A 27720-nucleotide genomic window follows, 5' to 3' on the forward strand; every position below is an offset into this window, starting at 1 on the left:
CCTCTATGGGACTCAATCCCAGGACTCATGACCTGCCTGAGCTGAAGGCAGACTGAGCCACCCAGGCGCCCCAAGTGGTTGATCTTTGCTGGAAAATTAGAGGAGACCAGAGTCTTCAATAATGCTTCATTCTAACTCTACTGCTAACTGGCTTGGGCATGAGTCTGAGGTTCAGTTTATGTCTTAGTAAAACATAAATAAAAACAGTGACTCATTGATTGAGCTGTAAAGATTAAGTATACAATACTCAATACAGCTATTATTACAAAGAAACATGGAGGAAACATTAAAAATGAGAATGTTAGGACTTTCCTCTTTACCATGCTGCAAAGATGAGAATATGACTAACTAGATTTTTTTGTTTTCCCCTTTCTCCTAAAAATGGAATACCTAATACTATTGGAAATACTTCAATAAAAGGGAGGGAGAGAGAAAAAAAACATTAAGAACAATTGGAACAAACCCCCTCTGGTTAAGTGAGATTTCTGGTGAATTACTCAACTCATTCAAAAAATATTAATTCAGCAACTGTCCTGCAGCAAGTACATCAAAGAAATCAAAGTCCCAATCCCCAGTAATTTTGTGGAGTAAAATGACATATACATGACTGTATTGACAACACACCAGTGCTAAAATAATCCTTAAATCTTTCAGGGGACTAGGGGAAAATGCAAAGGAAGACACAAAATTCCAAACTGAAAATTAGCAGAAGATAGTGTTTCAGAGCAAGAGATGATTAGGTATGGAGGTACCTGAAAAAGAATGTTACATTAGGGGAACTAGAAAGTCTACAAAGTATCATTGGAATAGAAAAGGAAAAGGATATGCGGCAGTTTAGCTAGCTCAATGGGTAAAGCATGCAACTCTTGATCTCAGGGTTGTAAATTCAAGTCCCGCATCAGGTGTAGAGATTACTTAAAAATAAAATCTTTTAGGGGTGCCTGGGTGGCTCAGTGGGTTAAGCCTCTGCCTTCAGCTCAGGTCATGGTCTCAGGGTCTGGGATTGAGCCCCATACACCAGGCTCTCTGCTCAGCAGGGAGCCCGCTTCCCCTCCTCTCTCTCTGCCTGCCTCTCTACCTACTTGTGATCTCTCTCTGTCAAATATATAAAATCTTAAAAAATAATAAATAAATAAAATCTTTAATTATCGGGTTGGACAGTAAAGTATGGGTCAGCTCAGGAGATTTAAAGATTTATGCAGGGCGCCTAGGTGGCTCAGTCGTTGGGCGTCTGCCTTTGGCTCGCGCCCAGTGCCCTGGGATTGCGAGGCCCATATCAGGCTCCCTGCTCAGTGGGAAACCTGCTTCTCCCTCTCCTAGTGTTCCCTGTGTTGCTCTTTATCAAATAAATAGAATCTTAAAAAAAAAAAATTGATTTATGCAGTTTTGATCAATGCAAAGCGAATAAAAAAGTCTTAAGAGAGTGACATGAAATGTTTGTTAAAAAATTGTTCTGGAAAAAGTAGGAAAGCTGAAGTTGAAAAAGAGATCTGAAACTAAGGGCACCAATATAACGTTACTGAAATATCCAAAGGAAAAATAGAGTGTACACTAGGGTAGAGGCAATGCAGATATATTAGAGGGTTAACTGAGGATAGTGGATTTTTTTGTTTGACTTCTCTGTAATTTTTTTTTTTAGTACTTAGTTCCTTTTATTTATTTATTCTGAAGAATAGCTGACACACAATTTAACATTAGTTTCAGGTGCATAAGATAGTGATTCAACAAGTCTATACATTCTCCTATGCTCACCACAAGTGTAGCTACCATCCATCACCATACTACCATACAAGAGTACAATTCTAATGACTATATTCCCTATGCTGTAGTTTTGATCCCTGTGATATTTCTTTAATTTCAATAGGAACTTACACATACTCAAATACTTTTTTTTTTTTTAAGATTTTATTTATTTGACAGAGAGAGAGACAGCAGAAGAGGGAACACAAGCAGAGAGAATGGAAGAGGGGAAAACAGGCTTCCCACTGAACAGGGAGCCCAATGTGGGGCTCAATCCCAGGACCCTGGGATCATGACCTGAGCCAAAGACAGACACTTAACAACTGAGCCACCCAGGTGCCCCTAAAATAAAGACTTAAAAAAAATCCCCAAAGGGCACCTTTATTTGAGAGGGTTTTATTATGTTTTTAAACAAACATTTTGGGATGCCTGGGTATCTCAGTCAGTTAAGCGTCTGTCATCAGCTCAGGTCATGAGCCCAGGGTCGTGGAATAGAGTTCCGCATTGGGCTCCTTACTTGGCAGGGAGTCTGCTTCCCCCTCTGCCTGCTGCTCCCCCTGCTGGGCACTCTCTCTTTGACAAATAAATAATCTTTAAAAAATTTAAAAACAGGCATTTAAAAAAAGATTTATTTGAGACAGAGAGAGAGAGAATGAGAGAGTGCACACAAGCAGGGAGGACGGTCAGAGGGAGAGGGAGAGGCAGACTCTCTGCTGATCAGGGAGCCTGATGTGGTGGGCTCAATCTCAGGACCCTGAGATCATGAGCTGAGCCTAAGGCAGATGCTTAACTGACTAAGCTAGCCAGGCACCCCACAGACATTATTTCTTAAAAGGTTTACAGAAATACTCGAAGTATAGCCCCCACTCTGCCCCAAAACCTTGTGTATGGCAATAAATACCATATGCAAAGTGAAAGACCTAGGAATAATATTGATAATTTATTTCACAGACAGGTTAATATTCTTAACATAGTTTATAAAGATAGATAAGAAAAAGGACAACAAACTGACAGAAAACAAAAACTATACAGAGTTTGACAACACACTGTTGGTAAGGCTCTTAGGGGCCTCATACATTGTTCATGGGAGCACAAAATAGTACAACCCTCATAGAGGAAAATCTGACAAAATCTAACAGTTACATGTTCAGATATACACACATAAGCATCTAACCTTTGAGCCAGAAAGCTTTCCAGGAAGCTATCCCATAGATGCATTAGCAAAAACATAATGTCATGCATAACAGTACTTATTGCCCTACTATTTGTAACAGGTAAAGATAAGAAATAACCCAAAGATCCATCAACAGGGGGCCAAATCATGGTATATCCATATAACAGAGTATCACACGGCTATAAATATGAAAGAGAAGTAATTCCCTACAATGCTATGCAAGAACTACCAGGAGATAATAGGTATAAAAATAAGATGGAGAATGGCAGGCAGTGGGGGGGGTGCACGCAGTAACTGTTAACAGACCCTCTGTTGGTTTCAGCTTGTGATCTGAGGGTCATGAGATCGAGTACCCCCACATCAGACTGGACTCCATGTTCAGAGGGCAGTCTGCTTAAGATTCTAGCTTCCTTTTCTTGTGCCCCCCCTCCTCATATACACGTGTTCTTGCTCCCCCACCCAAAAAAATATTAAACATCTTGAGGCCCCTGGGTGGCTCAATGGGTTAAGTGACTGACTCTTGATTTCTGCTCACGTTGTAATCTTAGGGTCATGGGATCGATCCCCATATGGGGCTCCATGCTCAGCGTGGAGTCTGCTTGTCCCTCTCCCTCCCCCAGCTTGTACTCTCCCTCAAACAAATAAATAAAATATCTTAAAAAAAAAGAAAGAGGAATAGAAGCTAGATTTCTTTATGAGCATATTCATAGGGAATCTGGGTGGCTCAGTTGGTTAAGTGACTTCCTTCAGCTCAGGTTATGATCCTGGAGTCCCAGGACTGAGTTCCATAATGGGGCTCCCTCCTCAGAGGGGAGTCTGCTTGAGTCTGCTTCTCCCTCTGACTCCTCCCCTTTCTTGTGTTCTTGCCCTCTCTCAAGTAAATAAAATCTTTTAAAAAAACATATTCATAAATCTATATTTATTTTACATATTTATAATATGTAAATATTTATAAGACAAATTTTAAAAAGCAGCAGCAATCCCTAAACACAAGATTTTAAGTCAAAGACTATAATAAGAGATGAGGAAGAACACTATATCATACACAAAGGGTCTGTCCAACAAGAAGATCTAACAATTTTAAATATCTATGCCCCTAATGTGGGAGCAGCCAACTATATAAACCAATTAATAACAAAATCAAAGAAACACATCAACAATAATACAATAATAGTAGGGGACTTTAACACTCCCCTCACTGAAATGGACAGATCATCCAAGCAAAAGATCAACAAGGAAATAAAGGCCTTAAATGACACACTGGACCAGATGGACATCACAGATATATTCAGAACATTTCATCCCAAAGCAAGAGAATACACATTCTTCTCTAGTGCACATGGAACATTCTCCAGAACAGATCACATCCTCGGTCCTAAATCAGGTCTCAACCAGTATCAAAAGACTGGGATCATTCCCTGCATATTTTCAGACCACAATGCCCTGAAGTTAGAACTCAGTCACAAGAGGAAATTTGGAAAGAACCCAAATACATGGAGACTAAACAGCATCCTTCTAAAGAATGAATGGGTCAACCAGGAAATTAAAGAAGAATTGAAAAAATTCATGGAAACAAATGATAATGAAAACACAACGGTTCAAAATCTGTGGGACACAACAAAGGCCATCCTGAGAGGAAAATATATAGCGGTACAAGCCTTTCTCAAGAAACAAGAAATGTCTCAAGTACACAACCTAACTCTACACGTAAAGGAGCCAGAGAAACAACAAGAAAGAAAGAAACCCTAAACCCAACAGAAGAAGAGAAATCATAAAGATCAGAACAGAAATCAATGAAATAGAAACCAAAAAAACAAAAGAACAAATCAACGAAACTAGGAGCTGGTTCTTTGAAAGAATTAATAAGACTGATAAACCACTGGCCAGACTTATCAAAAAGAAAAGAGAAAGAACCCAAATAAATAAAATCATGAATGAAAGAGGAGAGATCCCAACTAACACCAAAGAAATACAGACAATTATAAGAACATACTATGAGCAACTCTACGCCAATAAATTTGACAATCTGGAAGAAATGGATGCATTCCTAGAGACATATCAACTACCACAACCGAACCAGGAAGAAATAGAAAACCTGAACAGACCCATAACCAGTAAGGAGATTGAAACAGTCATCAAAAACCTCCAAACAAATAAAAGCCCAGGGCCAGATGGCTTCCCGGAGGATTTCCACCAAACATTTAAAGAAGAACTAATTCCTATTTTCCTGAAACTGTTCCAAAAAATAGAAATGGAAGGAAAACTTCCAAACTCATTTTATGAGGCCAGCATCACCTTGATCCCAAAACCAGAAAAGGATCCCATCAAAAAAAGAGAACTATAGACCAATACCCTTGATGAACACAGATGCGAAAATTCTCACCAAAATACTAGCCAATAGGATTCAACAGTACATTAAAAGGATTATTCACCTCGACCAAGGGGGATTTATTCCAGGGCTGCAAGGCTGGTTCAACATCCGCAAATCAATCAATGTGATACAACACATTAATAAAAGAAAGAACAAGAACCATATGATACTCTCAATAGATGCTGAAAAAACATTTGACAAAGTACAGCATCCCTTCCTGATCAAAACTCTTCAAAGTGTAGGGATAGAGGGCACATACTTAAATACTGTCAAAACCATCTATGAAAAACCCACCGCAAATATCATTCCCAATGGAGAAAAACTGAAAGCTTTTCCGCTAAGGTCAGGAACATGGCAGGGATGTCCATTATCACCACTACTATTCAACATAGTACTAGAAGTCCTAGCCTCAGCAATCAGACAACAAAAGGAAATTAAACGCATCCAAATCGGCAAAGATGTCAAACTATCACTCTTTGCAGATGATATGATACTATATGTGGAAAACCCAAAAGACTCCACTCCAAAACTACTAACTCATACAGGAATTCAGTAAAGTGTCAGGATATAAAATCAATGCACAGAAATCAGTTGAATTTCTCTACACCAACAAGACAGAAGAAAGAGAAATTAAGGAGTCAATCCCATTTACAACTGCACCCAAAACTATAAGATACCTAGGAATAAACCTAACCAAAGAGGCTAAGAATCTATACTCAGAAAACTGTAAAGTACTCATAAAAGAAACTGAGGAAGACACAAAGAAATGGAAAAATGTTCCATGCTCCTGGATTAGAAGAATAAATATTGTGAAAATGTCTATGCTACCTAAAGCATTCTACACATTTAATGCAATTCCTATCAAAATACCATCCATTTTTTTCAAAGAAATGGAACAAATAATCCTAAAATTTATATGGAACCAGAAAAGACCTCAAATAGCCAAAGGAATATTGAAAAAAAAAAGCCAAAGTTGGTGGCATCACAATTCCGGACTTCAAGCTCTATTACAAAGCTGTCATCATCAAGAGAGCATGGTACTGGCACAAAAACAGACACACAGATCAATGGAACAGAATAGAGAGCCCAGAAATAGACCCTCAACTCTATGGTCAACTAATCTTTGACAAAGCAGGAAAGAATGTCCAATGGAAAAAAGACAGCCACTTCAATAAATGGTGCTGGGAAAATTGGACAGCCACATGCAGAAAAATGAAATTGGACCATTTCCTTACACCACACGCGAAAATAGACTCAAAATGGATGAAGGACCTCAATGTCAGAAAGGAATCTATCAAAATCCTTGAGGAGAACACAGGCAGTAACCTCTCTGACCTCAGCCACAGCAACATCTTCCTAGGAACATCGCCAAAGGCAAGGGAAGCAAGGGCAAAAATGAACTACTGGGATTTCATCAAGATCAAAAGCTTTTGCACAGCAAAGGAAACGGTTAACAAAACCAAAAGACAACTGACAGAATGGGAGAAGATATTTGCAAATGACATATCAGATAAAGGGCTAGTGTCCAAAATCTATAAAGAACTTACCAAACTCAACACCCAAAGAACAAATAATCCAATCAAGAAATGGGCAGAAGACATGAACAGACATTTCTGCAAAGACATCCAGATGGCCAACAGACACATGAAAAAGTGCTACTTATCACTCGGCATCACGGAAATACAAATCAAAACCACAATGAGATATCACCTCACACTAGTCAGAATGGCTAAAATTAACAAGTCAGGAAATGACAGATGCAGGAGAGGATGCAGAGAGAGGGAACCCTCCTACACTGTTGGTGGGAATGCAAGCTTGTGCAACCACTCTAGAAAACAGCATGGAGGTTCCTCAAAATGTTGAAAATAGAACTACCCTAGGACCCAGCAATTGCACTACTGGGTATTTACCCTAAAGATACAAACGTAGTGACCCAAAGGGGCATGTGCATTCGAATGTTTATAGCAGCAATGTCTACAATAGCCAAACTATGGAAAGAACCTAGATGTCCATCAACAGATAAGAGAAATTAAGGATAAAGAAGGATAAAGAAGATGTGGTATATATACACAATGGAATACTATGCAGCCATCAAAAGAAATGAAATCTTGCCATTTGCGACAATGTGGATGGAACTAGAGGGTATCACGCTTAGCAAAATAAGTCAATCAGAGAAAGCCAACTATCATATGATCTCCCTGATATGAAGAAGTGGAGATGCAACATGGGGGGTTAAGAGGGTAGGAGAAGAATAAATGAAACAAGATGGGATAGGGAGGGAGACAAACCATAAGTGACTCTTAATCTCACAAAACAAACTGAGGGTTGCTGGGGGAGGAGGGTTGGGAGAGGGGGTAGGGTTATGGACACTGGGGAGGGTATGTGCTATGTGAGTGTTGTGAAGTGTGTAAACCTGGCGATTCACAGACCTGTACGCCTGGGGATAAAAATATATTATATGTTTATAAAAAATAAAAAATAAAAATACAATTAAATAAATTTAAAAAAAGGCTACAGCATGGGATGCCTGGGTGGCTCAGTCGGTTAAGCTACTGCCTTTGGCTCAGTCATGATCCCAGGGTTCTGGGATTGAGTCCCACATCGGGCTCCTTGCTCCACAGGGAGCCGGAATCTCTCTCCGCCTCTGCCTGCCACTCTGCCTGTTTGTGCACTTGCTCTCTCTCTCTCTCCCTCTGACAAATAAATAAATAAATAAATAAAATCTTAAAAAAAAAAAAAAGCTACAACATGGATGAATCTTGTGACTGTTAATAGGCACAGTTTTCTGATGGGTATGATAAAAATGACTGAGAAGTAAATACTGGTAATGGTTGCACAACTCTGTAAATATACTAAAAATTACTGAACTGTGTATTTTAAAAGGGTTAATTTATGGTATGTGAATTATTGCTCAATAAAATTGTTATTTTTTTTTTAAGATTTTATTTATTTATTTGACAGACAGAGATCACAAGTAGGCAGAGAAGCAGGCAGAGAGAGAGAGGGAAGCAGGCTCCCCGCTGAGCAGAGAGCCCAATGAGGGGCTCGATCCCAGGACCCTGAGATCATGACCTGAGCCGAAGGCAGAGGCTTTAACCCACTGAGCTACCCAGGCACCCCTAAAATTGTTATTTTAATAAAAGAGCCCAAGAGATCAAATTAGAAAACTATTAGTAATGATCAGAAAACATGACAAGAAATTAGATAAAAGAACCAAAAACTTAAGATAAATGTGCAAAATGTGCAAAATTCAACAGCACTGAATATCTACTGAATATCACTGAATATCTATCAGTAACCATTTAGAATAAAGGAATGTTCTATTTACAAGGATGACCAAAACTATAAAATACCTATGACTAAATTTAATAAGGAACATACAAAATCTAGATGAAGAAATTTACAAAAAAACATTTTAAAGGATATGTGACACATCTGAATAAAGAGATGTACCCGTTCCTGAATGTCAACCAGCTCCAAATTAATATACACATTTTAGGCCATTCCAATAATCCAGCAACAGCACAAAATGACTCTTAAATGTATATAAAGAGGAACCTGGGTGGCACAGTCAGTTAAGCATCCAGACTCTTGATTTTGGCTCAGGTCCTGATCTCAGGGTCATGAGATCGAGTCCCATGTCTGGCTCCACATTTAGCACAGAGTCTACTTAAGACTCTCTCTATCCCTCCCCCTTTACCCCTCCATGTGCTCTCTCTAAAAATAAGTAACTCTTTTAAAAAAAAAGTATATAAAAAACCTTGTAAGAATTACCAATAATTTGTCAAAAAATAAATAAATAGGAAGGAATCCTATCCTATCAGATATTAAAACTTAGTGAAAGCCCACTGTTATTAATCAAGTAATGGTACCAGCAGACAAATTAGTGAAACAGAATACAGTATGATAAAGAGGACTACTCACAGTGGGGGAAGGGATGGATTATTCAGCTAACCTATAATCTCCAGTGGAAGAAAGTAAAGTTAGGTTCTTATATATACAAAAGATAAAGTTCCACATGGATTAAAGATCTGATTTTAAAAAAAAAACCATGGGATGCCTGCGTGGCTCAGTTGGTTGGACTGCCTTTGGCTCAGGTCATGATCCCGGAGTCCAGGGATTGAATCCCACATCCAGCTCCCAGCTCCACGGGGAGTCTGCTTCTCTCTCTGACCTTCTCCTCGCTCATGTTCTCTCTCACTGTCTCTCTCTCAAATAAATAAATAAAAATCTTAAAAAAAAAGAAAAAGAAAAAGAAAACTATGGGGGCACCTAGGTAGCTCAGTGGGTTAAAGCCTCTGCCTTCAGCTCAGGTCATGATCCCAGGGTCCTGGGATAGAGCCCCACATCGGGCTCTCTGCCCAGCGGGCCGCCTGCCTGCTTCCTCCTCTCTCTCTGCCTGCTTCTCTGCCTACTTGTGGTCTCTGTCTGTCAAATAAATAAATAAAATCTTGAGAAAAAAAAAAAAGGAAGAAAGAAAACCATGAAACATTTTGAAGAAAGCAAAAGAGAACGTTTGTATAACTTCATTAAGTGCAAGCATTCTTAAAAAGAACCGAAAAACCAAAAGCCATAAGGAAAAGAAATGTCAACTTGGTAACAATTTAAACAAATGTAAAGATAACAAAATAAAAGATGAAAGAGATCATGAAAAATATTTGCAGTATGTGACCAATATGCCTTTTTATATAAAGAACTACAAACTGATAATAAAATGTCAAATAATCCAACAGTAAATGAAGAAAGGATAAGCAGGCAATTTACACAGTAAGTGTAAATAACCAGAAGAAGCTCAATCTAGGGGTGCCTGGGTGGCTCAGTGGGTTAAAGCCTCTGCCTTCGGCTCAGGTCATGATCCCAGAGTCCTGGGATCAAGCCCCGCATTGGTCTCTCTGCTCAGCAGGAAGCCTGCTTCCCCCTCTCTCTCTGCCTGCCTCTCTGCCTACTTGTGATCTCTGCCTGTCAAATAAATAAATAAATAATCTTTACAAAATTAAAAAAAAAAAAAGATCAATCTATCAGTAATCAGAAGTTTATGGAATGGGATTCAATCTTCAAATAAGCATTTTTACTCTACAAACCTCTCATTCACCTAGGGACACTGACATTATCTCTTAAACAATAGAGACTGGGGGACACCTGGGTGGCTCAGGCCATTAAGGGTCAGCCTTCGGCTCAGGTCATGATCTTAGGTCCTAGGATTGAGTCCTATATCAGGCTCCTTTCTCAGTGGGGAGCCTGCTTTCTTCCTCTGCCTGCTGCTCCCCCTGCTTCTGCTCTGACAAATAAATAAAATCTTTAAAAAAAAAAAGAGGCCAAAAAGCCAATCCCTGCCCTGAAGTTCCTTATTCTCTCCTAATTTTCCTATTAGAAATAGCTTAAAACAAGTGTTTGCATTAGTCATTTAAACTTGACTGAAAACCAAAACCAAAATCTGCAACCACCACTACCACTAAAAGTGCAAAATTAAAACAAGAACTTTAGGGACACCTGGGTGGCTCAGTTGGTTAAGCAGCTGCCTTCGGCTCAGGTCAGGATCCCAGCGTCCTGGGATCGAGTCCCACATCGGGCTCCTTGCTCGGCGGGGAGCCTGCTTCTCCCTCTGCCTCTGCCTACCATTCTGTCTGCCTGTGCTCGCTCTCTCCCCTCTCTCTCTCTGATAAATAAATAAAATCTTTAAAAAAAAATAAAAATAAAACAAGAACTTTAAAAATTTAATCATACTGACAAAAATTCAAAAAGCTACCATCCAATGCGGGCAAGGGTATGGGGAAACAGGTCCTCTCAAAACTCTCTGGAAAACAGTCTGACAGGAGCTACCAAAACATACAAAGTACATTTGTTTTGAACCAGTAGCACCAGGATTCTGTTCTACAGAAATAAAAGGTCTGCTATACCAGCAATATCCCCTATATCCATAACTATGTCTCCGAACATTTCCTTCACTTTCATTGTCTAACTGAAACCTGGCTTTTCTCTGAAGATACTTCTTCCTTTGAAGTCTTCTATCATTTTCTCTCTCAGATCTGTAAGTATGGGAGTGGGAAAACTGTCCTCTTCATTCATTTCCACTTTTGAGATTCTTCTTTCTTTCTGGTTAACAAGTCCACTTTTATCCTGAGTGATGATATCCAGAATTAGTACCATATTTTTGACTTGCTTTGCTGTGTTTGCTTTCTTAATACTACCACAGAGCAAAGGTTAAGTGGCTGACTCTTGATATCAGCTCATGATCTCAGGGTGATGGGATCGAGCCCCATGTCTAGCCCTGCACTCAGTTTGGAGTCTGCCTGAGCTTCTCTCTCCATCTCCCTCTACCCCTCCCACCACTGCACACAAACTCTCTCTCAGATCAAGAAATCTTAAGAAAAACAAAAACAAAAACAAAAAACCCTACCACATAGCTATTGTTATTGGTCCTAGTCATTTACCTGTAGTTGAAAACAAATCAATACCTAATGCTGGAGAGGCAATGCTAGGAAAGAGGAGGAAAGAATCCAGAGTTCTAGATTCAAATCTAAGCTTGTTGCTACTAACCTTAGGTAAATTAAGTATTAATTTTACTTTACTCACCAATATCAGAACCTACACCATTTATTTTTTGAGAGTAATCAATAACACAATGGATCTACAGCACTGTGGACAGAATACAGTAAACACCTGAACAACATGGAAGTGAGGAGCACTGAGTTCCATGCAGCTGAAAATCAAGTATGACTTTTGACTCCCCAAACTTACCTACTAATAGCCTACTATTGAACAGAAGCCTTACTGATAACACAGTTGGTTAACATGTATTCTGTAGGTTTGTATTATATACTCTTAAAATAAAGTAAGCTAGAGAAGGCAAATGTTATTAAGAAAATGGTAAGAGAAAATATATTTACAGTGCTGTATTTATTAGGGAAAAAACCACTTTTAAGTTCAAACCCATGTTGTTCAAGGGTCAACTGTAAACACTCAATAAATAAGTGACCACATAATATCAAAAATACCTTCAAATCTCAAAATTTCTTTATGTATTCTTACTCTACAGATGACTTCAAACAGTTTCAGGGCTTTAAATATTTTCTACATACAGATGATTTCCAAATTTATATTGCTAGCCTAGATTATTCTCCTGCCCTCAGTACTAGTATATACAGTTAGACATCTTCACTTGATGTCTAACAGAAACCTCAAACTTTACATGACCAAAACTGAGTTACTCATCTCGCCCCCACACCCAAACGTGGTCCTCCCATAGCCCTCCTTATCCCAGTTAATGACTCTTCCATTTCTAGTTACTTAAGTCAAAAAGCTGAGATATCTTTACTTTCTTCCTTTCTCTCTCCATTCACATACAACCCCTTAGGAAAATCCCATCCACTTTATCTTCAAAATATATTCAGAATCCAACTACTCCTCATGATTACTTTCCTACTTCATCCTGGTTCAAGCAGTCTTGCATCACTGCAAAGATCTCCTAACTGATCTCCCTACTCCTCCCTTACCTTCCTTGAGGGTATCTTCAAGAAAACAGCCAGAATGACCCTAATAAATCATAAATCCTGTCATCACTCAAAATCCACCTTGCTTCAGAGTTAAAGCCAAAATCCTTACAATAGCCTACAAGGCCATTTGTGAATTAGCCCTGCCTTTAACTCCCTAACCCTGTCTCCTACTACTTTCTTCCTTCCTCCCTCCCTTCCTTGGTACTAGCCACACTGTCCTCCTTGCCATTCCTGGACAAGGTCCCTTGAGGCTATGCTTTAGGACTCTTACATGCTTTATTCCCTCTATCTGGAATCCTCTTCCCCTAAGCACTCACATGATTTCTTTGGTACTTAACCTTTAGGTTTTCACATAACTGATACACTCTCCTCGAGGCCTTTCCTTGATAATCCTATTTAAAATTAAACACCCCACTATCCCACTCCCCAGGCCCTTGGGTGGCTCAATTGATTAAGCTGATTAAGTGGCCAGCTCTTGAATTCAGCTCAGGTCATGATCTCAGGGTCCTGGGATGGAGCCCCAACTCTGGCTCCAGGTTCAGCAGGGAGTCAATGCTTAAGTTTCTCTCTCTCTCTCCCTCTGTCCCTCCCCTGCTCAGGCAGCATGATCTCTACCTCTCTCCCTCCCTCTTTCTAAAATAAATAAATCTTTTTAAAAAAAGATTTTATTTATTTAAGAGATAGTGAGAGAGATCACAGAAGAAGAGAGAGAAGCAGACTCACCGCTGAGCTGGGAGCCTGATGCGGGGCTCGATCCCAGAACCCTGAGATCATGACCCAAGCCCAAAGCAGACGCTTAAATGACTGAGCCTCCAAGGTGCCCAATAAATAAATCTTTAAAAAAAAAAAAAAAGTTAAACACCCCCCCTCAAAATTCTGTTTATTTCTCTCCATAGCATTTATCACCATCTAACACAGCCTATATTCATTCCATTTATTTAGACTCTTTGTCTCTCCCACTAGAATGTTAACTCTACAAGTGTAGGAACTATATTTAATATTCCCTTATATCCTGTGCCTAAAACTATACTAGCACATAACAGGTCCTGAAAAAGTTTATTGAGAATGGGATAAATGTTTGTGGACAAGAATATTCACTGTGACATTAGCTGTATGAAACCAAAAAATGAAAACAACGTGATTGTCCCTTAATTTTTTTAAAACCAAAAAGTAATAACTACAATAATGTTTAACATTCAAGCACTTAATATTTGCCAGGGCTTTATATATATTAACATTAATTACTGAAACAACACCTTGCAGTAGGTAATATAGCTAGCAACTGCACACATGAAGAAACTAAAGTAGAAAGGCTAAGTAACTTGCCCAAGGTGACAAAGTTATTAACTGGAGAAGCTAGGATTCAAAACTAGGCTGTCTTACTTCACAGCCTGTCTTCATGACAACTTACTATGCTAACTTTAATAATTATATGATCCTACCTCTATTAAGACAGAGACAGCAGAAGCTCTTATCCAATGAAAATAAGACTTACTAGTCAATTAATTTAAAAAGTCACTTAAGGGTGCCTGGGTGGCTCAGTGGGTTAAGCCTCTGTCTTCAGCTCAGGTCATGATCTCGGGATCATCGGGCTCTCTGCTTGGCAGGGAGCCTGCATCCCTCTCTCTCTCTCTCTCTCTGCCTGCCTCTCTATCTACTTGTGATCTCTCTCTCTCTTTCTCTCAAACAAACAAATAAACAAATAAATAAAAATCTTTAAAAAAATAAAATAAGGGACGCCTGGGTGGCTCAGTTGGTTAAGCAGCTGCCTTCGGCTCAGGTCATGATCCCAGCGTCCTGGGATCGAGTCCCACATCGGGCTCCTTGCTTGGCCGGGAGCCTGCCTCTCCATCTGCCTCTACCTGCCATTCTGTCTGCCTGTGCTCGCTCTCTTTCCCTCTCTCTGACAAATAAATAAAATCTTTAAAAAAAAAAAAAAATTAAAAAAAATAAAAAAAATAAAATAAAATAAAAAGTCACTTAAAGTGAGGAATAAAAACATTTCATACACATATATTTCATTTAAAACATAAAGCATACACATCTATGCAGCAATTTTTTGATGAAAGCCTACCCTTTCTTAAGGGCATGGGTCCACCAGCATTCTTTGGAGTCTTTCTAGCATAAACCATATCCATAAGACACTGATTTAATTTCTTGGAGTGGAACAACTCCAAACACTTGACAAGAATTAAGTGCACAATACTGAATCTCAATGATTTTTTCCCCAAAGTTATCTATGTATCTATCTTGCCCACACCTAACTGAACAATATTCTAACAACTTGACCCTATAGATCTTTCCCAAAGCATTTACTTTAGCTTTCAGATTAAAAAAAAAAAAACCTCTCACACTGATGCTTAAATTGTTTATGAATTATATTTTTATGACAAATATAACCAGCACACAATGATTTGGGAGCAAATACAACTGACTTTTGAGGTGCCTGGATGGTTCAGTTGGTTAAGCATCTGCCTTCGGCTCAGGTCATGATCCTGGGGTCCCGGGACTGAGCCCCATGTGGGGCTCCCTGCTCAGTAGGGAGCCTGCTTCTCCCTCTCCCTCTGTTGTTCCCCCTGCCTGCATGTGCTCGCATGCGCACACGCGCTCTCTCATAAATAAATAAATATAATCTTGAAAAAATTTTTAAAAATAAAACTGACTTTTGTCAAGAGTACAACTCCACTGGTGAAAGCAAAACTACTTGGACATATTACAGAGTAGATCTTAAGAAATAGAAGCCACATGCTTCAACTAATCAGCCAAGTGAAGGGTAAGAGAGCTTATACATTAATTATGTGTATCTGTATATGCAGAAGAAAAAAGTATACAATGACACACAACAAACTGGGAATGAGGAAAGGGGAATAAGATTAAATTTAATTACACTTTTATGATTTTATGTTACTGACTTCCATAAAGTATGCATTACTTGGTAGTTTTGGGTTTTTTTTTTTACGCAAAAAAAACCACAAAAACCACTGTGAACTAAGTAATAGTATCCCCATTTTATAGGGGAGGAAAGATTCAAGAAAATGGGAACATGCCCAAGGTCACAGGACTCAAGAGAAGCTAAGCTGAAAGGCTAATTCAGGTTTGCCCCAAGTTTCAAAGCTCATGGTTTTCCTACAATACGAAGTTCCTGGTCAAAAACTTCACACAGATCACTCTGATTTTTTGTAAATACATGAACAAAGAGCATTGTGTTATTCTTTTTCTTTTAGGTAATAAAAGAGTCAGATGAAGCCAAAAAGATTTTCCAAGTGTATTATAAGCTTGATTCTACAGGCCAGAGTTCAGAGTTAACTTTCTATAATTTAAAAGAATAAAGATCATATACCCTAATATTCATTTAAAAGAAAAGAAATTTCTTACACCTGTACAAAAGTAGAAAGGGATAATTTCTTCCTCCACTGGCCACACATATAGCTCCTTTAGCCCCTTCTCTCTGTCCATGTCATCTTTCTCCAGGGGTTTAAACAGCAACCTAGAAGCAGTAAACCAAGGCACTAGGGGAATCTGTTATATTTGGAAATTTGAGAAAATGGATTTCTGTAAAAGTAACCTTACCCATACCTGCATTAATTCTTCTTTCTTTTTTAAAGATTCTATTTATTTACTTGAGTGAGAGAGAAAGCATGAGTGGGAGAGAGGGGCCAAAGGAGAGAGAGAAGCAGACTCCCAGCTGAGCAAGAAGCCTGATGTGGGGCTCAATCCAAGGACCCTGAGACCATGACTTGAGCTGAAGGCAGACACAACCAACTGAGCCACCTAGGCATCCCCCTGCATTAATTTTTTTTCCTTAAAGATTTTACCTACTTATTTGTCAGAGAGGGAGCACATTCGCGCACAAGCAGGGGGAACGTCACGCAGAGGGAGAAGCAAGCTCCCCACTGAGCAAGGAGCTCAAAGCAGAACTCCATCCCAGGACCTTGGGATCATAACCTGAGCTAAAGGCAGACACTTAAGCAACTGAGCCACCAAGGCGACCCTGCATTAACTCTAAAGACCTATTCTCCTCCATTTGAAACAGCTTAAAACAAATGTGTGCATTTGCTATTCATACTCAATTGATTCCAAAACAAACAGGAGAAAAGGATAACTAAAAAAAATCTTAGAAAACAGCAAATGGACTGGTAAGTGTGATAAATCTACTCTAGGGAGTTCCAGTCAAATCACATATCACAAAAAACATGACAGAGGAAACCTAAGATTTCTAAAAATATTTCACTTTTGCTAGTTTCAATGTATCAAATGAAGCAACATACTGAGAACTAGTTCCTAGCAGTATCGCCCAGTTCTGTCGCGACTCCTAGGGATATTCCAAGCACACACTCCATACGGTTAGTGAAGCAAACCTGAAACCTACTGTTATGTTACTCTCTAGTGGGAAAAAAACTGATGGCTCCCTATGTGTACAGATCAAATTTTAAACCGTTCTGCACAGCTTTGAAAGGCCTCCAAAATCTGGCTCTAATTTACCTATCCAATCTTATTTTCCACTTCCAATTCTCTAAATCCATCACAACACGCCATACTATTCCATCTTCATACATTGCTCAAGCCATTTCCTCAGCTTTGAGCATCCTTCTGCCTACCAACTGCTCAAATTCTATTCCTCCTTCAAAACTAGCAAAGTACAGTGGGAAGAGCTGAACCTTCAAGCCTGACCCAGACCCATGCCCACCAGGTTTCTAAATATAATTCCATTCTCACTATTTAATAACTTAATGAACTTAGGCAAATACTTCAATAGATCTGTTTCACCACTTAAGAGTAGCTATATCATCTACGGCACTTTACAAGTCTACTGGGAGAATTAAGCTTAACAGTTATCAACTACCTATCTAGCACCATGCCTAAGGTATAGTAGATACTTAATAAATGGTTAACTCCTAGGTCATCCTTCTCTCTTCTCTCCTCTTCCCACCTCCATGGATACTCCTGTTTCTCCCTAAATTCCTATAGCACTTTGTTTACACCATGGGCACTAATATACTGCAGGATACTCATTATTCACGTATGTATGTATCTTGCTTCTCCAATAGGTTATAGCTAAGACGGTTATGGGTATGGATTTCTAAATCTCTGCCACTTAACTAGTGTGAATTATTTGACCTCTCAGAACCTGCTTCTTTAACAAAATGAATGAGGGTTAATTCCTTACAATGTTATTAAGAGGTTTAAAGGAGTTAAGGTACATTAAATACCTGGTATAATGCTTGACACCTACTAAGTTTCAAAGAATTTTCAATGGCAACTGAATGGTGAACCTCATCCAGCAACTGCTTAAGGAACACAAAAATGCATTTGCCTTGGTAAATCCAGTTTCATAGAGCAATCTGCTTTTTTGGTTTTTGTTTTGTTTTGTTTTGTTTTGAATTTTACACCCAGTGTGGGGCCTGAACTCACAACCCTAAGATAAGGAGTCACATGCTCTACTGACTGAGTCACCCAAGCATCCCTCACAAAGAAATCTTAATGCAACTTTAAATAACCTACCACTCACCCCTTACTGATAAAAATGCCCAACGAGGGCACCTGGGTGGCTCAGTGGGTTAAAGCCTCTGCCTTCGGCTCAGGTCATGATCCCAGGGTCCTGGGATCGAGCCCCGAATCCGGCTCTCTGCTCAGCAGGGAGCCTGCTTCCTCCTCTCTCTCTGCCTGTCTCTCTGCCTCCTTGTGATCTCTGTCAAATAAATAAATAAAATCTTAAAAAAAAAAATGCCCAACGAAGACAAAAGAGAGGTACCCATGAACTTTACCTCAGAAATACTACCACAAATTCATGCCTTCCCAGTATCGGACTAAGTACATCATGACATATAACTCACATCACCTTGTAACACTTACTCTCGGAGCTTACCTTAAAGAGCTGTGTAAGGGGTAAAATGGCCTGTCAAATTAAACAAATTCTGAAATAAGGGGTCTACCAGGGAGAGAAGGCTGGTTGTCTGATATTCATTCACTCTGATCCTAATTTGCTGTCTTCAATTTCTCTACTCAAAACTCCAAACAAATGTCAACTGTTTCTATAATAGCACTTTTCCATTAACACACTTCCAACCCACTGCTCAATTTAAAGAAAAATTAACCTCAAATTATAGTGAAATCTAATAAAGGAATGTGCAGAAAAGTGATAATTTGTTTAAAAAAAAAAAGACATACCACAACATTTGCATTCCACTCTCAGCTGTACACTGATATTTACACAAGTGGTACAGCACACAAGAGCTCAGGAAAAGTTCTGGAAAGATGGACCTGGCTTTAAATCTGCTACCACCACTTACTGGGTGTGTAAACTAAATATGTTACTTCTTAAGCTTCATATTCCTCATCTGTAAAATAGGGATTGTAATAGCATGAGTCTCATACAGTTGTTGTATTAAATGCGATCATGTGGGGCACCTGGGTGGCTCAGTGGATTAAGCCTCTGCCTTCGGCTCAGGTCATGATCTCAGGGTCCTGGGATCCAGCCCCACATTAGGCTCTCTGCATGGCTGGGAGTCTGCTTCCCCCTCTCTCTCTCTGCCCACTTGTGATCTCTCTGTCAAATAAATAAATAAAATCTTTAAAAACAAAAAATTAAAAAATTAAAGCGATCATGTACACCATGTGTTTAGCCAAGTACTTACAACATTGTAAGTACTCAATAAATGGCATCCGAACTAGCAGTGCCTGAGCACTAAAGTTCTTGGTAAATAACGCTGAATTAATGAATGTTCTGTACACTTTATATTAGGAAATAAGTGTACCACTAACTTTAATTCTATCCTAAGTTAATGATTAATGGTAGCGATACTGCTTGGGAACCAACATTTCAGTTTACAAGCCCTTCATACATCCAAAAACTCATTTGATCTCCACAATATCCTTAGGGGGGGTAGACATTTTTAAAGAGAAGTATTTTAGAATTAAGGAAACTGGCATCCATAGAGTAATAAACAGCCAAGGTTACCCACCCTAGTGGTCTCCTTCAACCATATTCTCCAACTCGGAAATTAAGAGCTTAGTGCCAAAAGTTTTTAACATGACAACCACCACCAAGGAAGCAGATTTCTGCAAGTTACCACCCACCTCAAGAACTGTCAAGAACGTGAGTCCAGGAATAAGCCCAGGGTAAAAAACCCCCGTCAGACGCCACTGATGACACTTATAATTGTTGCATTGTTTCCTTATGTGGTGTCCTCCCACACCTTTAGGGTGGGGGCCAAGTATGCCCCCTCCCCCACCACAGCGCCCAATACAGGACACCAGGCACCCAAGAAGCCATCAATAAATATTTGTAGAAATAGCGTGGGATGCTGGTAGATTTCCCAGAGACCCGAAACGAGGCCAGCTACGCGGTAGGGATTAAGCATCTCGGTAGATCTAGAGTCGAAAGGCGGAGAAGGTCTGAGGGGTAACCGGATTGGGAAGAATGGTTGAGGACGGGTACCGCTAAAGGAAACCAGGGAAGCTGACCCGCTGAGGGAAGAGGAGAGGGCCGCAACCCTGGCTAGAAGGCCAGGGACCAACAGAGGCTCGGGGGCCGGGAGCAGCAGGGCAGTTGGCGTCTGGGGGGGAGGGGGCTGCCGCTGGTCTGAGAAGAATCTCGGGCCCAATCTGAGGAGGGTTCTGGGCTCCTCCAGGGGCCCACTCCCCAGCCCGTGGCGGCATTTGCTGCACCGAGTACTCGCTGCTACCTGAAACTGCAGCAGCTTCTCTGTCTGCTCCTGGGTTAGATCCCGCTCCTCAGGCGCCGCCATTTTGCCGCCGCCTCTACGCTTCTGACCCGTCCGCACCGTCACCCGCCGGAAGTGACCTCAGCAGCAACCACGTCCGGTCTGAACGGCCGCCAGCGTGCAACTGCGTCTGCGCATACTGGTGCAGCCGGGCGCTGCTGGTGGTGACAGTTCCCGCCGTCAGAGGGCGCCACTCTCGGGCCAATACCGAACACTTCCGGAAATTGCCGAGGGACTGTTGGCATCAGTCGCCCTCACGGTTTAGGCCACAAATGGGTCTGCAGAGACCCAAGACTCCTGAATAGATCCTGAAGAGGCGAGAGCTCTCGTGTGCTCCTCGAGAAGCTCCGGAAATTTTCGAATGCCAATTCGCAGATTTAGCCTGCTTCCTAACCGTTTTTCCATAGTCTCCAATATTTCAGAATATATCTTAGGACACTGTGGCCCTTCCAAAATATCAGCCGTTTGATGTTTAATTCCTTCCGTGACGTTTCCGAAAGCGCCTGAGCATCTCTCAGAAGATTCCGAAAGTCCCTGAATAGCGGATGCTATTTCTGATGCTGCCCTGAGCTAGAAGTTGTGAAAGGCCTCACAATGTGAAAATCGGGGCTACAAAGTCGTTTGCTAGGATTGTTTGGACTTGGCTACTTGAGTCTTTGATGGTTAATGGCGCTGCCAGCCTTGGGCAGAATTTCCATCCACTCGGGTGGCAACTCTGCTCCTACCTGCCTCAGGCCCATTGGCCCGATGACCCGGTGATAGACCGAAGGAAGTTCCTGGATTCTTGGGCTCAGGGTCTAGTGCCCACCTGGCAAAGTGCTGGACGTCCTTGGGCAAACCACCCCCCTCCCGGGCTCCATTTTGCCATTGGTGGAATGAGATTCCCCCAAAAGCCACTGACACACCACCTCAGCTTATTCTCCTTGGAGGGAGGCTCTTACCCTTTCCACTGTCTAATTTCCACCCTTCGCTGACTTCCTTCGCACTTTGTCCCTTCAAACTGCCCCCTCTGTTTAGAACTCTCTTTCTCAATTCCACTTTTGTTCTCCTGCCATCACCCTCAGAAAACCTCCAGAAGACAAAGGGGTCTGGGTCTGCTGTATGCTTTTACCAGACTACCTGTGTACCTTGGAAATCACTCTGCCTCCCCCACCTGTGGAATTCCACTCATTTTCACAGGATTGATCAGGCAAGACAGGACAGGTGCTTTGAAAGCTGAAGTTCTGTGAAGACTATATTAAAGGATGGAAGGGCACTACTTGCAGGCTGTATCATGTAGGTCTTAACCAGGTCTGCACAAAAAGCATAACAATACCTTGGAACTTTTCTTAGATCTTTAAGATAAATCTGTGGAAGCAAACAGATGTGACTTTACATCAACTCAAACCTCGAAGGAGACCTGGTACTATTCAATATCTTCGATAATGTTGGAACAAGACAAACTAGATGAGAGATTGCAAAATCATACAGTCTGGAATTATTGCATAATTCTGATTTAAGATCTATTCCTTCAACAGACAAACTCTGTAGCTGTATTACACACCATAGAACGTTCTTCACGTAAAGAAATATACAACCTCTTGGTCTACTTTTCTGTTTTATTTGAATTAAGACATGGTTACAAGAAATATTTTGCTTTTCTTCCTTAAAACTCTACTGGTAAGAATTTGTCTCATTGTAGAGAATACGGTATGGCAAATTGGAGAGTCCATTCTCTGTCCAAAGGTGGTTTCTGCTTTTTAGCTGTAGCTGATGGCTTCCATATAAGACCAATATTGCTAGAACTTCCCATTTCTTTTTATAGGTAATACCTTTATTTTATTTTATTTTTTTAAGTGAGCCTTTCACCCACCTTGGGGCTTGAGCTCATGACCCCTGCGATCAAGAGTCACATGCTCTACTGATGGAGCCAACCAGTCAACTAGAACTTCTTAATTTTTTTTTAATTTTTGAAAAGATGTATTTACTTATTTGAGAGAGACAGTGGAGAGGGTCAGAAAGAGAGGGAGAGAGAAACTCCAAGCCGACTCTGCACTGAGTTGAGCTTCTTCTCACAACCCTGAGATCGTGACCTGAGCTGAAACCAAGAGTTGGACACTTAACAGACTACACCACCCAGGTGCCCCAAGAAGTTCCCATTTTTAAAAGAATAGCTACAAATCCATCAACTGATGAATAGATAAAGAAGATGTTGTGTATGCATGTGTATACATATATGTACACATGTGTGTACATGTGTGTACATATATGTATACACATACACTATGGAATATCATTCAGCCACCAAAAAAATGAAATCTTGAAATTTGAAATGATGTGGATTGAGCTAGAATGTATTATGCTAAGTGAAACAAGTCAGAGAAAAGACAAATACCATATGATCTTAGTCATATGTGTAATTTAAGAAAGAAAACAGAGGAACATATGGTAAGGAGGAAAAGAAAAGAGAGAGGGAAACAAGCCATAAGAGACTCTTAATGACAGGGGCACCTGGGTAGCTCCTAAGTGTCTGCCTTCAGCTCAGGTCATGATCCCAGCATCCTGGGATTCCTCTCCCCGCCGCCCCCCACCCTGCTCTGCACTGGACTCCCTGCTCTGTAGGGAGCTTGCTTCTCCCTCTCCCACTTCCCCTGCTTGTGTTCCCTCTCTTGCTGTGTCTCTCTCTGTCAAATAAATAAATAAAATCTTTTTTAAAAAATCGAGAGAAACTCTTAAGGACAAAGAACAAACAGGGTTGATAGAGGTGGTTGGGGGATGGGCTAGATGGGTGATTATTAAAGAGAGCACTTGAGATGAGCTCTAGGTGTTGTATGATGAATCACTGAACTCTACTCCGGAAGCCAATATTGCACCGTATGTTAACTACCTAAAATTTAAATTAAAGAAAAAAGAGTGCCTACAAATTTGGAGCTGCATATGAAATTTCCCCATTTTAAAATGATAACTTACTCAGTTTTTAAGAAAATTACTCTGTCAACCATAATTACAGCCACATTCTTTTTTTTTTAAGATTTTTTTTATTCATTTGACAGAGATCACATGTAGGCAGAGAGGCAGGCAGAGAGAGAGAGGAGGAAGCAGACTCCCTGCTGAGCAGAAAGTCCGATGCTTTGCGGGGCTTGATGCGGGGCTTGATATGGGGCTTGATGTGGGGCTTAATGTGGGGCTTGATGTGCGACTTGATCCCAGGACGCCGGGATCATGACCTGAGCCGAAGGCAGAGGCTTAACCCACTGAGCCACCCAGGCGCCCCAGCAGCCACATTCTTCCCTATGAGCTGTCAGTCAGCCCCCTCTGACCTAGATAGAATCCTGATGTGCTCTGTTTGCCATGAAAGAAAGTGGCCTTGGAAAAAACCTTTGATCTCTTGATATAGTCAAGGTGAAACCTATAGAAAGTGTAATTAATTAATTAATGGCTTGCCCTCTCCTTTAAGAACAATTTTTCCACCTGAAATTTATTCTGCCTTTTGTAGCAGTGCTGTCCAATCAAAATATAATGTAAGTCACATGTATAATTCTAAATAATCTAGCAGTCACAGTTAACACAGGTGAACTTACATTTAGTAGTGTATTTTATTTAACACAATATATCCAAAATATTCTTTTTAAAACGTTTTAAGTCTTTAAAATCTGATGTGTATTTTACATCAGATTTACATCAATTATCCCACATCTTTATTTGGACTAGTCACTTTTCAAGTATTGAGTTGTCACATGTGGATAATGACTACTGTATTGGATAGTGACGTTCTAGAACATTCTAAAGATCTTTTTAATAGATTTACTAATTATACTAGTCTCTAGATTTTAGGAATTCATTCAGCAAATATTTATTGAGTGCTTATGTTGAGCCAGACTCTGGACAACATACTGCACACAGTTTAATGGTCAATTAAATGGATTTCATCATTTTCTGGAAGGATTGTGTGCATGTGTGTGCGTGTGTGTGTGTGTGTGTGTGAGATAGGTTCTTGAGTCCTGGTTTTATGCCACATACTAGGATTTGTAACTGAGAGTTACTTTAGAGAATCTAAAGAATATATGTGTTTCTCTAATCACAGTAATAGGCCTTTGTTAATACATTACCATTTTGTTCCTGATAAAGGACAAATTCTGTCCTGCCAAGTCATGGAAATCCTAGAACAAGCCCTCAATTTCTAAGTGGCTGGAACATAAGATATTTTCTACCAGTTGGGGACACAGTATCTTGATTGCTGAGTAAAGCAGACTATTGAGATGCCAGCAACAGTTTTTTGTTTGTTTGGTCTCCTGCCCCATCAAATTAATGAGAAAGGTAATACCTGCACCCTCTAGTATATTATAGATCTTCAGGCTTCTGCTGGGGTTATTTGGACTGATGAAACAAATTAGGCTTGGAGGCAAAGTTTTGCCTTACATAAGTCACAAATACATCCATCTCATGCTCTCCAGGGAGGCCTGAGTACAAACTGATGCCACCATCAATTGACTGTGTGACTTTGGCAGTTTGCTCATCTCTCAGCTCTAAGCAAACTAATAGTCCCTATCTTACAAGGTCATGGCAAGTATTAAAGAGGGCATGTAAAGTCCATGGCCTAATCATAGCTACCTTGCAGATTTGAGAAAAGAATGGGATGAAATAATGGATTAAGAAAAGGCTTTGTCAGAGCACCTGAGTGGCTCAGTCGGTTAAGCATCAGACTCTTTTTACATCTGCAAAATGTTTTTGGCTCAGGTCATGGTCTCAGGGTCATGAGATAGAGCGCCCTGTGTCTAGCCGTGCTCTCAGTGTGGAGAGTTTACTTCTCTCTGCCTTTCTACCGCTTGCATATGCATGTGTACACTCTCTCTCTCTCTCTCACTCTGTAAAATAAACCTTAAAAAGAAAAAGAAGTGCTTTGTCAGTGCTAAAGTCCTTTGCAGAAATTACCACTTTAGATTGATTCAACACACATTTGTTACTGTCTTACAGTTGCTTAATTCTCAGGATGACCTGGTATTAGGTAGGAATCTCCTAGTCTAGCGGGAAGTTAACTGCAGTATCAGGCAGGAAGTGATAAGAGACCCAGAAGTATATAGTTGGTAGTGGACTGTATCAGTAACATAGGCCCTATGAGCTCCCATCTCATCTCTCACCTGATCACTGTAGGTACCTATTAACCTACTGGTCTCCTTGATTTTACTCTTACCCCTCTCTAATTCAGTCTCATCACAGTTGCCAGAGAATCTTTTCCTTCTCTTCTCTTCTCTTCTTTTTCTCTTCCCTTCCCTTCTCTCCTTTCCTTCCTTTCCTTTTCTTAGGAGGCCCCATGCCCAGCATGGAGCCCAAAGCAGGGCTTCAATTCACAACAATGAGATCAAGACCTGAGCTGAGATAAAAAGCTGGACTGTACAAGTTCAACCAACTGGGCCGCCCTGGTGCCCCAGGAATCTTTTTACAAATGTAAATCAGATCCTATTGTTCCCTGACTCAAAACCTTCTATTGGCTTCCCATTGTCCTTGGAATGGAATCAAGCTCCTTAATGTGGCCTACAAGGCCCTTTGTGATCTGGCTCCTACTGGTTCTCTGACCTCATTACTGGGAACTTATTACTTTCAAACTTCCACCTCATTATTCTCATGTATACCTCAGGGATTTTTCATTTGCAGTGCCTGCTGCCTGGAACACTCTCCTTGAGTCCTCACATGGCTGGCCCCTTTTGACGTTCCAATCTCAGCACATGTGTGCTGTATCCTCAGTGAAGACCTAAATATATTCTGTTTCCTCTGAAGCACTTATCACTAGATGCTCTTATCTTGTTTACCTGTTTATTTTTTTTTTCCCAGCTCTGCATTCCATGAGGGTGACAGAGGCCAGGTTGACTTGAGCCACCACTAAGTCTGTAGTGCTGAGAATTGCGGTTGGCATGGAGTACAAGATCTGTAAATATTTGGCACAGGCCAGATCCTTAGAGCAGGGCCTCACGGATGGTGGGGGGGGGGCGCTTATGGGATTAAAGTCATGAGAACTAAATGTGAAAATTAAGTGACTGTCTGTAGCATATAAAGGGATGGTCTTTAATTAGAGCATCTTAAATCAAAAGACAAAAGAGGGACCACATCAATTTTGGGCGATGGGAGAAAAGAGTGCTGATAACAGGTGACCTTTAAAACAGAGATATTTATTGCTCATTTAAAACCCCCATGCCCATAAAAAATTACATGATTTGTGAACTGTGAACAAGTTCAAATAACACCTCAGCTGGCAGAATGGAAAAGGGAGGAAAGCAGGAGACCTATTTACAGATGATTTAAATAACCCAGATGCATTTAAATTGTCCCTACAATCAGACTCTGTCTGATTCAGAGAGGAGGAGCATGTTTCTCAGGGGACAGAGTGTGGGTTTCACTGAACTGGGTACTCCGATTACCATCTGGACACCTTGGGGTCCTTATGCCTGTGAACCTGGAGATGGTGGAGCTACCATATTGGCCAGCTAATGCCCCTGATTACAATGAGGGGCCAGTGTTCCTGATATGCACAATGGAGTCATGAAGAATATGCCTGGAGTCCAGGGGATTCACTGGAACATCTCTGGGTACTCCCATACCCAATGATAACAGAAGATAAGCAATTGTAACAACTACGATTTGACAAGGGAAAGGCAACTAAAGGCTCAGACCCTTCAGAAATGAAAGCCTGGCTTAGTACACTGGAAAACAATCAGGCCAACTGAAGTATTAAGACAATAATGAGGGAATCTAGAATAAGTAATGGAGGAAAGAGATGCTATGATTATAATTTACAGCCTTGGGGACAGCTGTGGCATCAAAGAACTGTAGTTTATTTCCTTAACTCACTTGCCTTATGTCTTCACAGAGATTGTGGCTGGTTACTACATTAAAGGGACTTCTGTAAGTGATTGGACTTCCACAGTTCCTCTTGGGAGGAGTGAAGGCATTTTGTCCCCATGATGGGAGAGAACCCATATTGTAGTATGGGACTGGACATGTGAGGGGAAGGAGCATCACTGAACAGTACAAGGAGGGTGACTGTCTCTAACACCTCTTAGATTTTACCTCCGATCGGGGTGCCTGGATGGCTCAGTCGTTAAGCATCTGCCTTCAGCTCAGGTCATGATCCCAGGACCCTGGGTTCGAGCCCAGCATTAGGCTCCCTGTTTGGCAGGAAGCCTGCTTCTCCTTCTCCCACTGTCCTTGCTTGTGTTCCCTCTCTTGCTGTCTCTCTCTCTCTCT

At 40.7% G+C, this 27720-nt stretch overlaps 1 protein-coding gene across 2 annotated transcripts in view; it reads right to left on the reverse strand.

Annotated features, from left to right (window-relative positions):
* FAF2 (Fas associated factor family member 2) overlaps positions 1–20595 on the reverse strand; it is a 63957-nt gene extending 43362 nt beyond the window's left edge. The window contains exon 1 of one of the 2 annotated variants that reach the window (XM_004737551.3): positions 20464–20595. In XM_004737551.3, the coding sequence (XP_004737608.1) occupies positions 20464–20526 (63 nt within the window). In that variant the 5' untranslated portion in view covers positions 20527–20595. Of the gene's footprint in view, positions 1–16155; positions 16280–20463 lie in introns of those variants that run through there. The other variant, XM_045075588.1, reaches the window with a different exon arrangement.
* Between the last annotated feature and the right edge of the window lie 7125 nt (positions 20596–27720).

This window comes from Mustela putorius, unplaced genomic scaffold (assembly GCF_011764305.1).
Source record: "Mustela putorius furo isolate JIRA1106 unplaced genomic scaffold, ASM1176430v1.1 tig00000145_pilon_pilon_pilon, whole genome shotgun sequence".
In the NCBI taxonomy this organism is placed as follows: Eukaryota; Metazoa; Chordata; class Mammalia; order Carnivora; family Mustelidae; genus Mustela; species Mustela putorius.